Source organism: Battus philenor, unplaced genomic scaffold (assembly GCF_028537555.1).
Source record: "Battus philenor isolate CCGP_79_NKW_IND1 unplaced genomic scaffold, ilBatPhil1.0.hap1 SCAF_12, whole genome shotgun sequence".
Lineage (NCBI taxonomy): Eukaryota > Metazoa > Arthropoda > Insecta > Lepidoptera > Papilionidae > Battus > Battus philenor.
In genome coordinates, this window is record NW_027181674.1 from 8,588,566 (window position 1) to 8,605,262 (window position 16,697).

The following is a 16,697-nucleotide window of genomic DNA, read 5'->3' on the forward strand; positions in this document are numbered from 1 at the left end:
TACCTAGTCCTGTTAAGAGTCGATCGGTATCTTCTAAGAAAACATGTATGGTATACCTCGTAGACATCGCGTAACATCAGGCGAGATTTATTGATTTGATCTCTCTGTTGGCTTGGCTTATTAATAATAAAAGAAAGCAGTTATTTGGTTTTCAAGAAACAAATGCCTCGTAAACTTTTGTTAACGCAGCCTAACACGGTTATAAAAAGACCCTTCAGACTCTATATTGACAAAATTCTTTTTTAATAACATCAACGCCGTCTCATGAGAGCATTATTAATCTAGTTGTTGATGTAACAGAATAAAATCAATGGCAACTAATAACAATTTTAATAGAGAATTAATATTAATTTATAGAGAAATCACTGAGATTTGAATTAAAAAAATACGGGAAACAGTTTTTTATATTTACCTATTTTATAAATTCCAGATAAATTTCCTTTTGTAAAGACGTGTCAGTTTTCAATATAAAGATTCTATAAGAACGTCCAGCTCCATTATTATGAGATATACGAACAAATTTAGGTTCTCCCATGGCAATGCAGAAGAAATAATAAAACTACATTTCTTTGGTACATAGTTCATTTATTGGAATGTTACCTAATTTGCTACATATAGGAGAGTCGGTAATAACAAATTTGCAACAAGTGGGAGAATAAATCGTTCGAAATTGTAATCATGGTGAAGTCAGAAGTGCTTTGGCTTATAACAAAACTATACGTACAAATATGCAGAATATTGCATAAACAAGTCTAATTGTATTAAATAGAAACGCCTATAATTAAATATATCAAGTGGTGGGAAGTGCTTATGAATTGATTTAACATAATTTAAACGCTAATTTATATTGTATACAACATATCAGTCGCTGTAACATTTATTGTTAGATATTAAGAAGGTAATAGTTAAAGATATTAAGTAGTAGTATGGTCATATACAAGGGACAAATGATTAGTAGTGATAAATGTTAAAATATGTTATTACAGCACCTGTTTGATACCAAATTTTCGTATTGATATTTCGGCATACAAAAAGCATTTGTGTTTTTGATTAAAGATTATAATAACAAACAATACATTTATTATGTTAAATTACATTTTTTAATTGAGGATATAGTCGTAGTAAAAAAAGTAGTCATTTTTTATTTCAAGATATAAGATGATATTAATATATGTAATTATAAATCAATTGTAAGTGTAAAAATAATCGAATGTTAGGTTACATGTACATTATAACTTTGTTGTTATTAATTTTCTTACTACTGAGCGGTTCCCTGAAAGAAGATTCAATACATTTGAATCTAAAATTTGAAATTTAATATATTAAAGAGTATATTAATAAGTTGTACCGTACTATTCTGACAGATCAATGCAAAAGATAAAATGTAGAGATCATTTTACATAAGAACTTAGTGATTAGCTGGGACCTTTTCTTAAGCTGCCAATAGTAATAATCTAAATTAGTCTAAAATAGGCATAAATTGCTTCTCAAAAGTAATAACTTCAGCAGTCACATACATCTTAGTACGAAAACATAAAAAGACTTAATCTAATAAAGCTTTCATCTTGATATTCTAATCTTATGTTATACTTGTATCTACAAACCTGTACCATAATCAAGAGACATTGCTATAATGTGTTGGTAATGATTCAAGCGTTCTGTCGAAGCACAAATACCATTTGGCAAAAGCGGTACCGCCTTTTCCTAACATCGTGTGATTAAAAATAACTTTTACGAAATTACGTACATACAGCAATACTTAAATAAAAATAAATTAACCCTTTTGTGATGACAAAGCAGTTTGTTTGATGTGCAAACGACGTCTCGCTTACGGAAATAATATTTGGCAGGTTCAAGTCAGTTCACAATATTAACTTACTCACTAACGTCTTAAATATTGAATGTTTAATTTATACTGCAAACAAGTTGAAAAATATCTATGTGTCCTATATGTTACTACAAAAGTTTAAAATGTTCGCTACATCAAAATGGTATTCGAATTTTCTTTGTATTCATTATTATTTTTGGATACTTTTTGAAGAATAAATTTACTCAAGGTATAACATAAAAAGTAAGTTTAATTTAATTTAATTCTACTTATCATTAGTCTATATGTTCGTACAACTTCAACTAGTAATGTAACAATACGCATCCCCACGTTTAAGAGATAGAAACAGCAACTTTAAATATACATGTATAATTTAGGCGTTAACAAATGATCATGCGTACATAGGTACCACTATTAAAAAAGTATCACGTAATGTCCGCCAAACAAGGGCCCCCTGACAAGCACATAAAGGCACAAAATTCATAAGAAACAGCGCATAATACACATGTCTATGTTCGTATGTCATTTTATAAATAGAAACGCTCAATTAGCTACCACAATCATTGTTAGTTGTCACTTATAATACTTGTATACATTTGATGTAAAACCAGTAAAATTTGATTTGATGATTGACTAACTTCACATATTTAGGTTGTTCAATTACATAATAAAATGCAATACATCATTAATAAATGTAAAATATTCTAAAAGCTGATTACCATTACCTTTTGAGACATTTTACTTTATTAGGCCCGAATGTCACATAAAAAAGAACATTTTATGATCTAGTAATAAATAAAATTTAGTTTCACTACCATTATTTGAGTGAATAAATTGACAATAGTTAAATAACACAACTCTTCGTTGTATACAATTATGAATATTTCATTTTTTGACATATGGAATTCAAAGTAGATTAGTATTAAATGTTTGATAATTATTAAGTATAAATAATCGAAACCTGATCAGCATTTTTGCCAATACCCTCTGATATGGGTATCAGTGTTTGGTTATTGTCTGTCGACAGTTCGTTTTAGCCACTGTGTGAAGTGTCGCAGTTGCCACACAGCTCTTGCGGATTCTTCTCGCAGTCGCGCGTTGTGGCGCCTCAAGCGGCGTACCTGAATGCAAATAATTGTTGGTTTAATATTCGTTATTATTCAATTTTTTTTTCTTCTTCTTTTCGGACGATAGACGCCCACTGCAAGGTCTCTCGCAAAGATCACTTTTAATAAATTTTAAAGTTTTCTTTCAGGCACACTATTTTAACAATGTAATCATTAAGATAAATTGTCGAGTATCAGAAATGCGTAAAGCAATTACTCGCTAGTAAACATTCTGTTTGTTTTTTAAAAATGTAACATCTCGTGATGATTATAGATCGACACTGCAAGGCATAGGCCTCTCCCAAAGATCGCCACGATGATCAGACTTGCGCTGCCAGCGTCCGGCGAATTCTCATCATTTTGACTATGCATTATGTATACTTGACTATAATATAGTTGGACCACCTAGTAGTGGCCAATCGAGAACCTAACAGACGTCGTTTGCACGAGCGATGTACGTCGCCCATTGCCACCTCAAAGGAGAATTCTTTGATCTATGTCGGTAATTAATAATTACAATATTTTTTATTAATCATATGTTCACCTCTTCTTCCAGCTGGTTATTCTGACGATGCGCTGAAGCCGCATCCGCTTCTAGGGCTGCAACTCTAGCGGCTAGACCGCATTCACATGAAGATCCACCGTCTCCTTCGTTTGTCACAACACTCGTACTTCCACTTGTCGCTCCGCTCATAACTACGCTCGTGGTCCCACTTGGTATGCCGGTAGGACTGTTGGACATCACTGTCGACACCGACGTTTCTGTTATCTGTTGAATATTTCATTTTAATTAATCTTTTGTAGCGAGACATTATTTTATCTACAAATATCGACCTTTCCCTAATATGTTTAGGTAAAAGTTGCTACATAAGAAAGTCCAACATTATTAAAATAATATAGATATATATAGTATATAATAATAGGTTGTCAAATATCTCCCTTCCGCCTTTTTGTCTTTTGAATTTCGCGGCTATGTACAAAGCGCTACAGAGCTCGTATCTGGCAATACTATACATAATTTGAAAGGTCTCGACATAACCTACAAAACGACGCTATGCATGATTAGTTTGGATATTGCGTTCAACAGTTATAGACGTGTAAACATGGAGTTCACTAACGCCGAAATTCGCGCTATTTTAAAGTTTTCCTTCGTTAAAGGCAAATCCGCTAGAGAAACGTTCTGTGAGATTAATGGTTTTTTGGGGGATGGTACTCTATCACTTCGAACCGCGGAGGAATGGTTTCGACGATTCAGAGCCGGCGAAAACGACACCATGGATAAGCCAGCCGGCGGAAGACCTGTGACGACAAATACCGATCAAATCATGGATTACATCGAGTTAGACCGGCATGTGGCATCTCGTGACATCGCCCAGGAGATGGGAGTTAGTTACCAAACCATTTTAAACCATCTGCAGAAGGCTGGATACAAAAAAAAGCTTGATGTTTGGGTGCCGCATGATTTGACGCAAAAAAACCTTCTGGACCGAATCAACGCCTGCGTTATGCTGCTGAAACGGAACGAACTCGACCAATTCTCGAAGCGGATGGTGACTGGCGGCGAAAAATGGATCACATACGACAATATCAAGCGAAAACGGTCGTGGTCGAAGGCCGGTGAATCGTCCCAAACAGTGGCCAAGCCGGGATTGACGGCCAGGAAGGTTTTGCTGTGTGTTTGGTGGGATTGGAAGGGAATCATCCACTATGAGCTACTCCCATATGGCCAGACGCTTAATTCTACCATCTACTGCGAACAACTGGACCGCTTGAAGCAGGCGATCGACCAGAAGCGTCCAGAATTGGCCAACAAGAAGAGTGTAGTGTTCCACCAGGACAACGCCAGACCACACACTTCGTTGATGACTCGTCAGAAGCTACGGGAGCTCGGATGGGAGGTTTTATCACATCCACCATATAGCCCGGACATAGCGCCAAGTGATTACCACCTGTTCCTGTCCATGGCCAACGCCCTTGGTGGTGTAAAGTTGAACTCAAAAGAGGTTTGTGAAAAGTGGCTGTCCGAGTTCTTCGCAAATAAGGAGGTAGGCTTCTACGAGGGAGGTATTATGAAGTTGCCGTCTAGATGGAAACAGATTATCGAACAAAACGGCGCATATTTAAACTAAATCCGATCACTGTAACACTTTTTATAAAGCATTGAATAAAGAGCAAAAAAGCGGAAGGGAGATATTTGACAACCTTATATAATATATATAGTAATAATATTATGGTACAACTGCAAATATTTAAGATTAATCACACTGCAGTTAGCTATAAACTTTTAACTTAATAAAATTGCGTGTAAAAAGCGAAGAATTATATTTACGTAGGTGAATTTTTTTTAAATATTTTATACTAACAGATGCTTCTGCCCAAGAATCTTGAGGTGGATCACTTCTAGAATTGTCTTGCAACTCCATATTGTCCATCGATGGGTACTGATGTTCCTCGCAAATCTAGAATAAAACAATATTAGACATTATCTTTTTAATGCACACAGAGTTTATATTTGTTAAGTCTTTTGAAATTATGCCAGTTAGGATACAGCTCGACTAGGAATTATTCTGCATCTTAAATCATAATAATTATTTAACAAAATTAAAAAAAATAGGAGTGTTGTACAATGAATAAACATTTATTTTGATTAAAAAAATAATTAGCAAAAAACTAAACTTATGTTTTATCTAAAGAAGTACTGTAATGATTTGCCACTCTAACATCATTCTTCTTTATAATATAGAAAACAAAAAGATTAATAACTTGAGGAATCGGTCTTACATATCTTATAAACTTAATATTATGACTGCGTTAGTACCAGAAATGCTGAATTTTAGTCAGGGGTATGTACCACAAATGATTTAAGTAAATTATTAAAAATGAATTTATTTTGTTTCACTTTCATTTATTGAATGCATGAATGCTTTTGACCTTATTGAACATAGTTCGATTTGCTCTGCTTTCAAAAACAAGGAATTTTGTGTATCTGAATATTTTTACACAGAAAAACACAATAATTGTAATGTGTAAGACAAATTTTAAGCAACAGATATCAAGGCCCATCTCTTAAAAATCTTTTTTACTAAAACTTTTAATAATGTTATCAAAAAAAGATCAATTAAGGTAATAAATAAATGAAAGAATAAAGCAATTGCTGTAGGCGAGAAAAAGGCAACATAATACTGGTTCTTCCAGATTGTTTTCTTAATAGGCATTTGATTAACTAATTGTATAAATTAAAATAGTCAACATTAAATTAAGTTGACAATAAATATATAAAAATATGTTTCAAAATAAATATATTTCGTCCTTTTACATAACACAAGGAAGATATAAATAATGAAAATGTTAAAAAAGCATTTTATGTGTAAAAAATGAAGTAAATCTGTTTCTAAATACATACACGCAAAAAGACGACGACAGTGATGTGGTCACTGCTATTGCGTTCGAATTTGTAAATAGTCTATATACATAAATATACCATCTCGATTACATTCTGGCTATTATCTTCCTAGCTAACAAGTTAAGGATACATGCTCGGGGGGTAACTTACCTCCACCCAAGTTATTTGATCATTGATGTGACTCAACAGGCATATAAAATCACAGCTGACACATCATCACCTAAAAGATTATACTTATTGTATTGCCACTTACCTGTAGCATAGCCCTTGTAGCGGTATGCACAAGCGTAGCCCAGTCCAAAGCCGTGGCGTCCGGTAGAGGTAGCGGTGGTGCTCGCGACCCGCCTTCGCTTAGCTCTTTGTCCATCAATCTCATTAATTCTTCCTGAAGGTTGTATTTTGCATTACATTTTGCAACAGCAAATTTGTTTAAAGTTAATTTTCGATTTTAAATTAATATCGGGTATGTTTCATATTACTTTCCTACTAGGTTGAGGTTTCAAAAATTTTGGTTAGATAATGCTATATGCCATTAGTATAGTAGAAATGGAGGAAAAGTGTGAGTCTTGGTTGTTGACGGTTTAGTCCATAGACATCCACTGAAAGGCTAAAAATTTTATTTGCGGCTAGATGCAAGTCGGGAAGATATAGCTGACGTTTTATTATTTTTAAAAATAATTACGTTTGGGATTGATTTTCTCCATGTAATATAAATTTTAATCTATTAAACAAGGCTATCCGATATTATCCACCCTTCGTCATTTCAGCCCATACACGCACACTGCAAGGTAAAGACCTCAAAAACCAAAGAGATCCATGGGGATTCCCCCCATACCATTACCGACACAAATGGCAGGCGGGTTGGCGATGGCAGTGTGGTATTATGGTACGCGGAGGACACTGCCGCCCATGCTCTGGAAACTTGTTTGTGAGCAGTGGCATTCCTATGTAATTAATGCACAAAGTTTGAATTATAACATTGTATCCCGGAAATCGAAAATCTTAACATTTCCTCCCGAGGTTACTTTTTTAACAACAGTCTTCTCAATATTGGTTCCATGCCTTTACGAGTCAAGGTACCATTTTAGAGGGAAAACCAGTTCATTATTACGACATGGCTTGTATATATTAGCTATTTTCATAACATTTTGTTTTACATTATGGGACAGTGCCGCCGAAATTAATTCTATATTTTTATTTACACGAACGAGCTGTGCGGGCTATTTATATCTTAAAAGTTTAGCTTCTAAGATATGTTTTAGAGAAATTGGCATTCTAGGGGTTGCTTCTCAATGCTTATAACATAAATTTCGCCTTCAAAACATTAACAAACCCTTCATGGGTCAGAGTGTAAGTTTTTGGTCGGCCCTTCCCAGTAGACAAGTAATCCGATCTGGTGGTAGCTTAATACTTTAAATAAAGAAATAATTGACGATTCAACAGATATTTTGAATTTGAAGGTATAAGTATTGGATTAACCGAAAAAATCAACTGACCGTGAGAGAATTGTTTTGCGGCGCGGAATTGGCAGGCGGTGCAGCGGCGGGCGAAGACCGAGGGCGGCGTCCGTGTCGCGGCTCGGAGCGCCGCGTGGCCTCTGACACCGGCGACGTCTGCGGGGACCGACGCACGCTGCGACCCGACCCGCCTGATAATTGTCGTTGTAATTACCTCTTACATTCACTCAACTCTTTCTTTTACAAAATATAATTATTGATATGCGGCTACACAAAACTTAATGATGACTTTTTGGAAAACCCATTTCGAATAAAAAAAGGGTCGTGTAAAAAAAGTTGGGTGTATTGCTGTAATTATGTTGTGCCTGATTTCTTCGTATTATTATTTCATAAAGATCATTTATAATAACGTCATGGGAAGAATGTAAAAGGGACCCAATTTGACAGAAATTTGAATCAAATTGAACTCCCCTATATTGGTATCCATCTTAAAGCTACAAGAGTTCTAAATGCGCTCTGATCTGAGAAGAGCCCATTAAAAACTCAAGAGATGTTTTTTTTAATTAGTCACCGGTGCCATAGCCGGAGCTGTCGGAGCGCGGGGGCGAGTGCCTGTCGGCGCGCCTCGCTCGCCCGGGCTGCTGAGCGTCGGCCCTGCCGGTGGCCGTCCACTCCTCCACGCTCGTCGCCTCGCACCCGCATCTACCGCTCGACGCGAACGTCACTGTCACCTGTACTCACAAAGAAATCCTTATTTAACAGCTTGATCGCTGTGTTACTACACTGTGTCTTCATACGCCCTCCGTTTCTAAAGTACAACAGTGAAGTAATTAAAAAAGAATAACAATAAAACAAATTAGGAAGGATCAGGTAACACTTCAAATTTCTATTGTATTGGTATTTTAGGAAGTAAACATTAAATAATAGAAAAATAATAAAAAAGAATATAAATAGAACAGATAATATACACGAAAAAGAGAAAAAAAAAAAATTAATAAAACTGAAGTGTAACACAAAGAAGTAATTTACTGCAGTATTTTAGGAGCGGAAGTGGCGTGTATAAGGAGACAAGTAAGGCAGGAGAGTGTATGATATTGTGACAAAAAATAGATGACGAATGAAAGAAATTGGGAAGAATTAAAAGAAAGGAAATAAAAAAAGGAGCCTATAAAAAATATTTAACACAATAAAACGATCTTGTTATATATTGATCTCCCTAGATAGGGGCGAAGGAAACCAAAAATGTCTCCATACAAGTTAAACACACTTTTGGAATGATTGGTTCACCTATAAGTTATTTTAATAAATACTGACTTAAAAAAACATATATAGTTCTGCTGAGTTTCCTTCGAGTGATAATGTTCTAATTCTTTTTATTCATTTATTCCGATTCTCAGAATTGCTGATATAATAATTACTTAGCAGACATATCTTATTTTTACAATTATTGTCCTCTTTTTAACGTGAATACAACTTGCATATTATTTATTTATTGTTTTACAGTACCTTATACAGTTCTCTTTAACTTCAAATTATATGACAGCAAATCATAACATTAAAGTGAAAATTAACTCACGGTAACAGGGTCAGACGTCTTAAGCAAGTCAACGAGCTGGTCGTGATGTAGTGCTATGACAGCGGCGCGGCACACTTCTAAAAGCCTCGCGCCACGTCGCACTCCCGCTCGGGCTGCACACCCGCCACCTTCCACTGCCGTCACTAATCCATCTGGCTGCACATGGAAACCTGTATCCGAAACATTAAATTATTTTTAGTTACTTCAGAAAGTGTATGTTTATCTCAAGGACATCCAAGCTTATGGATAATCATCACGATGTCAGCCAATAGATGCCCACAGCAAGGCATAGGTCTTCTCCAAATATCGCTACGATGACAGGTCTTGCGCTGCTGGCACCCAGCGACTTTCGGCGACTTTGACTATGTCGTCGTTCTATATACTGGACATCTTACTATCTCTGTATACGCCGCGTCTATCGGCTCATGTTCACCATTCGAGAACCTTTTCGTCGTTACTTTGATCTATCTAGGTGACTCTAGTTTTTACTTAGAAAAAAGCCCTCCCTATTGCTCTGTGAATGAGCTTGAGCTTTGATAGACGGAGAACTTGAGTTTGATAGACGGAGGATTGTTTTTTACACAAAGCATATTTTATTTATTCATATGATTATTTCATAACTGATACAAATTGATTCCTCCAAAGCCAAATGTATTTTGTACGTTTCAATGAAAGTATACAAAGACAAAATCGGCCTGGAGTTGTTCGTGATCACGCCTTGGTTTTCTCGTTCGCGCAGTTTTCGATTAACTTGTACGGAAATTAAATTTGTTTGTTGCAGTTATGTTTCATATCAGTTGTTAGTATTTTTTTTTTGAAAATAACACAAAAATGAAAATCGGTTACATTTATAGCTACCATAAATAATCCGTCAAAGTGCTACAGATTGTAATGGTATATTTTCTTTTCATTTTATCACATCTTTAAAGTAAATTTTAAAAGAATAGTGCTTTTTGACTTTATGAACAAACTGATTATTATAGTTATAAAATAAATAAATAGCCTTTCGGTTTGTTGACTTATTTAAATGTATATATCTTTTAAAATATACATATCTTTTTGGATTTAGAATTGCCTTACAGGCTGATCGTGAAAAATATTAAAATTTTGCACTGACCTAATTGCGCCGCCTGTCCGCGTTCTAATGTCATTTCTTGCAGCGCATGCGCATACGGAGGCGCCACGCTTGAGAGCCGTCGCAACAACGCATCGGGAGCGCCGCGAATTCGCACGCTTTCGCCGCGATGATAGTATATACGACTCCAACCGCCACTTACTACCCAACCTTGAACAGTAAATGTAATTTTCTTCAAATAAAATTGTAGACATAATAATAAAAATATCATCATTATATTAGGGGTATACATACTAATTAAATTTTTATTTATTTAATATATATAATGCCACTGTAACCGTTGTACAGCGTCTTAGGTATGTGTGAGACGTAAGAGAGGAGAGTATTTGTAGCTCCTTCTGTCAGCCCGCATATGAGTGAATGGTATAAAGATATAATTAATCTATTCAATATTGGAACTTTTAACAAAATTCTTATTGGTCAACAACTTTTATTTTTTTAATTATATTTTATTTTTGGTTCTACTCCGATTCGCAAGGTGTTATAGTTTTGGAGAGGAAGCAGAACTTCATAACAATACATTTTTCAAAAGAATTTACAATACCGATTTATGCATACACTTTCTGTTAGAAATAGTTTTAATAATATAAAATAATGCGACATTATTGCCAAGGATTCTTGACATTTAAATATTTGTTTATTGAATATTATGCTTTTTCCGTAAAAAATTGAAAATGAAAATATGAGTAGTATGAAAAACTACCGTTTAAATAAAAAAACTAAACAATTCAATGAATGCGTTATAATAATCAAAATGTTATTTTATGGTTACGTGGAACCTATAAGTGCACAGTGACACATTTGTGACCTTTAGTATTTTTTCAGTTCATTATTTGTGTTTTTGCGGATATCTAATAAAACTATGACTAAAAACGCATAATGGACTTTGAAGAGGAAAGTATATAATTATATAGTAATAAATATAAATAAAATATATTTAATTAGCTTTTGAAAGAGCAAATGTACGGTATATCTGCTAATACATTTTGTAATTTTGTTTAACCCTACATGTAAATGGTGATGTAGTGGTACCTACTTAACTTTTATACCTGTCTTTTAAATAGTTTTAAAACTTTTGCAATACACTGGTTTTTACTTTAAACACTGATAATTACTCTCTTCAGCAGTACAGCGGTTCCAGTATCACTGCTAGAAGTAAATATAATTTCTGAAACAGTTAAGACTTACCAAGTAGAGTATTAGTTGGTAGGGCTAAAACAATTTGCCGAGAACAATCTTCTATGAGCACAATGCTGTCTGCCGATACACCCATGATGCAATCCAGCAAGTTACCACCTGCACCTTCATCTTGTACTTGAACCTGAAGATAACATTTGATAATTGACAAAAAGCTGATTGACTGTTGGACAAAAAGTTTAGAAAAAAATTCTGCTTTAATTAAAAAAAGAATTTTTGCCTTATTAAATTAACCTTATTATATAATATATAAAGCCTTATTAACTTACATGAAAACATAGTGCGCCGCCAACGAGTACCTCATTGGTGCAGTTTTCAAGGCGAGGTATAACTGTATTGCTATTTGAATTATTTCCACTTTTCATCAACAATGACGTGAAAATTGCTGTAAATGAAAAATGATTTATTAAAAATGTTATGATTTGTGTGTAATAAAAATTTTTGAGTTTATTAAAGTACACATACAAAATTTCTGTCCAGTTTCTAATGTGGTGGTAGTTGAGTAGTTCTTAGCTAAATCTTTCAGGTACTCTTGACGTGTGCGCGTTGCCATCGTACTAAATTTCGGTGACTGTATTGCTGCATTTTCGCCATTTATCACCTGCACAGCAATTTAAACAGAAAATGGTTAAAATCGTACATTGGTAGCATGATTATAATTGCATTTAATTAATAAAATACTGTCCACTTTACCTTACTAAGCAGCAAATCTGTAAAAACTTCACCCTTAGGGTAGACAGCACCATCTTTTATCGGCGGTCCAAACAAAGGCACTTCTTTAGCACGACTCACAGCAATGCTATAGTGCGTATTGTCTGAACACGGATCAATAACTCTTACAATTACAAAAACATGTTGGAATTGAGAGCGAATGTTCCTTGGCGTAAATGGTGCTGCTCCGGGCTCTTGAAAGACTATTGTCACTATATCATTACCAATGTGACGTTTTCTCAGTAATTGCTGTCTGTTATTAGGTGTATATGGAAGCATTGTGGACACATGGAACATAATTTCACAGCCTTGGTACATAGTGTACACAGAGTACAAGCCTGTGGAATCTGTACGGTTGTCTAATCCTGCTTTGTATTTGTCAAAATCTTTTAACCTAACTGTCTGTCCTAGCATTTGAAGAAACTCTACAAAAGCTGGACCAGCCTCTTGATTGTTATACATTTCCTCTTCTGTGGACTGTCCACTTTTACAATACATCACTCCTACTTTATAATGTCTGGTCACACACTGTTCATCCAAGCGCAGCAATTGCTCTTCAGCACCATTATTTGTTTGTCCTAATCTGGAAGTTATAAAATTTAATATAACATGAGTATATTTTACAAAATTCAATTCATGAAAATAGATTATCAATTTTCTATCACAAATGACAATATTAACTTAATGGAATGCCTTTTTAACAAACATTTCATTGGTATTGCATTAGTACCTAGGCTAATACAATCAGGAGTAAACAGTCTTATCATTTTGGTAATATGAGAAGATTACATGTAGTACATACAATAAAACAAATTTATAATCTGCAATTCGCTTGTACTTATAAAAACTTTGGATCTTAAGGCATATGAATATACTCCAGTACAATGGGTTAGTAAAAAATATCTGCTTATCTTTAAGTTATTCCAATAATTAATATATTAAATCACAACCTTAAACAGCCAAGTTGTATTTCAGGAGCTACATATTCCAGGACATCTTTGGTATTGTATGTTGCACTATTGTTGCTGGGTTTTGCAGCAGGTAAGGCATCTTCTAGCACTGAACCACGTAGTGTTAACAATTCTGCTGTACGTACGATGATACGATACTGCCACGCTAACTGAGAAGCGGGTGCAGAAGCATCTCCACCGCCGCGACGTAATTCAACTCGTTCTTTTTTTATGGATATTGCTATTGGGCCTAAGTTCTCATCCATTCCAAACCAGTTTTGATGTGCTATAAAAAGTTATAAGTTATTGCAAAAGATTATTTTTAAACATATTTTAAGAGTACTTAGTACATGTATTGCATATACCTACATTGCGTATAAAAATAGTTTCTGTAATATAAAGCTCCCAGGTCTTGACTTTCCACAGGTAATGGGGATAGAGTTCGTCCAAAAGGACAACCTTGTCGCCAATGCGTATGTCCTGGTGGGAATTCTAATACTGAAAAACCATAGGCTGCACGTGGTCTGTGCCAACCTCCATATTGACATGGTAAAGCTCCACGGGCTGTCCGAGTACAGAGTGAGATACATCGTTCTTCTTCACCTATAGAATGGTCACATTGGAAAATTATTTTTCATACAATTTGGTGAAAATAGTCAAATTGGAACATTTTTGTGTACAAATTTGGTAAGAAATAAATTTACATAATTCAGTCATTTTTTACATTTAAACTGCCATAAGTATTTTTTAAAATATGAGTTTTATCTATCATATGACTTACATTTTTTTATATTTCTTTAATCTCTTAATTAAATTTTTAAGTATGTGAAGTATAGCAGAAATTTTAGAAATTAAACATGACCTGAATGATTTTATTTTTATAAAATGACCAAAAGTAAAATTGTTAATATCAAGAAAAGAAAGCAATGGGGTTGATCATTTCTATATCTATAATGTAATCTATAACTTTGATTGGAAATGGCTAAACCTTTAGAACTGTCCTAGTCTATGACTTTTCACTATGTAATACTAAAAGACAGGAGAGTATAAGGTTGCAAAAAAAGGAACAGGTAGGGATGACAGTTATTGTAAGCAGTCCTATTAAAGCTCACTTTAACATCTTATCAGGTATAACAAACTAAAGAAAGATTGATAGTTAACACCAAAACTATTAGAAAATATATTGTGGCTGGTGCAGGAGGTTACTTGCCAGCCAGTCTTTTGTTCCCACTGGTCATTGAGTAGCTCCATCTAACTTTGCTCATTAACAATATAAATTGAGGTGATGTTGCTTAGAAAAATATCACCCCAGAATATATACTATTAACTGATTAGTCCACATTTTAAGTTCAATGATAGAAGAATTAGAGTATGGAGACAGTCCGGTGAATGATATACAGTGTAAAATTGAAAGCTAATTTTTTTAAAAAAAGGTAAAGGGTCAGCAATGGTATTTGGCAGTATAAGCTTAGATGTGTATGGAGTTAGACAGAAAATGGAACACTGATGGTGACAAAATTCGTAAAACACATTTTAAATCCAGTAGTGATGCCTTTGGGAAATCATGAAATGAAAGCGAGATTGTTCACAATCAGTAAGGCCAAGAACTACTAATACTAGATGATAAATTAAAAATAAAGCAAAAAGGCAACTACCATGAAAAGATATTTGCCACTAAAGTGGACAGTTCTTGTATGTTAATGACTATAGCACAAAATCCATCTAGAGTTGGATATTAATGTCATGAGATAGACAATAATAATAAATAAAGGAATGCAATCCAGGAGAATTTTTTAAATGAAACATTGTGTTATCAACAGACCAATTATTTAGATCATCAAAAATATAATAATGATTTTATTTATATTAGCAACAAAAGAAAAGAATACAGTGATAAAATAATGTCAATGTTTCACTATTGAAAGCAGTTTAACTTAGGCAATATTTATGGCATGTTGGTTTATCTAACCAGCTATATTCTTATAGACTACACACCCAGTTGGTAGTTAATTAAATATGAATTGAGCTGAATGGGCTCTGAGAAAAAGTTAATCCTATTTCTGTTTTAAAACAATTTTTAAACATTTCCTATAGATGTTTAATTTTTCAATCTTAATTTTCTTAATCAATGTATCTTTTTTGTTATTAGCAAATATTTACAGAAGACTGTATGGAAAAGAAATGACAATTTTTTCACATTTTTATGGAACAGATAAATAGAAAAGAAAAGTAAATACTACATAAAAGTCCAAAATCTGACTATTCACTTTACAAAGCTGCATCCAAAGAAACCTGTCCGATGAGTCACCATCTAAGAATGCCATATAACTCTCTCAGCAGTACTAACTAATATAAAAAAATGATTTAAAACATTTTTAATGTATGACATAGTTACTGTATGATTTGTATTTGGCCTTACCTCCTAATTCATTTCTGAAAAAAGGGCAACTTTCAAGCAGTTCATTTGACCTCCCATCACCCGTGTCTGGGATAGCATCTTCTCCAGGTGGTAACCCTCGAGTTGCTAGTAATGATGCAGCTGATGCTCCTGTAGTAGTATTACGTCGTCTGCTTAACAATGCCCCACGGATTTCTGCGGCATAACTTAAGTTAGCCATTAATGATTGGCAGTCATAATGGGCAAATTGTTTTTTTTTTACTTCCTCGGATACCGATAAGGTAATAGCTGCGTCATCGAGAGGTTGACGACTTGGTAGAGGTGCTGCTCCTCCCCACAATTTATTGAGCTTCATACGAGGTTTAGGGCTAACACTAGATCTTGGAGGTGGTCCATCAGCATGGTCACTAGCTAATACTTCGGCTAACCGTTCGGCACGACCTAAACCTGGTTGTTTATCTGGAGTTGACACGCCACTGTAATTGTGCACCATTGCTGGTAATCTATCACTGGCTCCACCTATCACGTCGATTGATCCATGGCTCCCGTATTCGCGCCGCAAACCATTTCCAGATGGATGATCAGTATATATCAAGTCGAGACTTGAATTGCTGCGGTACATAACATCTCTGATCTCTTTTCTTCTAAGATGATCTGGAGCGTACATGGCATATTTTTGACATGTACTTGTTTATTGCTACAAATTATTTTCTTTTGTAACAAATTGACTTAGACACAATATTTATAGTCATAAACATCTCTTCATATTTACTATAAACCAAAAAGTCTAATTATAAGGCACTATGTAAACGAATATAGCACGAAATCATGAGTGTAAAAAAATCGCTCACAATAATTTTCCTATCTATTAATCACAATAGTATTACTAATAGATTTGTTGTAACAATCATTTTAAATTAAATTGCATTTTATTTT

The 16,697-nt window shown here is 34.4% G+C and overlaps 1 protein-coding gene across 1 annotated transcript; it reads right to left on the reverse strand.

Moving 5' to 3' along the window:
- Window positions 1-564: 564 nt before the first annotated feature.
- Window positions 565-16,617, reverse strand: LOC137932774 (signal-induced proliferation-associated 1-like protein 3). Its single transcript, XM_068776446.1, has 15 exons — window positions 15,783-16,617; window positions 13,733-13,966; window positions 13,364-13,649; window positions 12,396-12,996; window positions 12,168-12,303; window positions 11,972-12,087; window positions 11,694-11,826; window positions 10,488-10,655; window positions 9,371-9,540; window positions 8,366-8,525; window positions 7,834-7,985; window positions 6,591-6,722; window positions 5,298-5,393; window positions 3,479-3,703; window positions 565-2,949 (listed from the first exon to the last, which is right to left on the reverse strand). The coding sequence occupies exons 1-15, from the start codon at window positions 16,426-16,428 to the stop codon at window positions 2,839-2,841; spliced, it is 3,366 nt and encodes a 1,121-aa protein (XP_068632547.1). The 5' UTR covers window positions 16,429-16,617; the 3' UTR covers window positions 565-2,838.
- Window positions 16,618-16,697: the final 80 nt, after the last annotated feature.

Coding starts and splice junctions, on each gene's coding strand:
- LOC137932774 (XM_068776446.1), bottom strand. CDS start 16,428: ATGTACGCTCCAGATCATCTTAGAAGAAAAGAGATCAGAGATGTTATG. Junction 10,656..11,693: donor ACCAACTAATACTCTACTTG/GTAAGTCTTAAC, acceptor TTACTGTTCAAG/GTTGGGTAGTAAGTGGCGGT. Junction 5,394..6,590: donor CTACAAGGGCTATGCTACAG/GTAAGTGGCAAT, acceptor GTTTTATTCTAG/ATTTGCGAGGAACATCAGTA.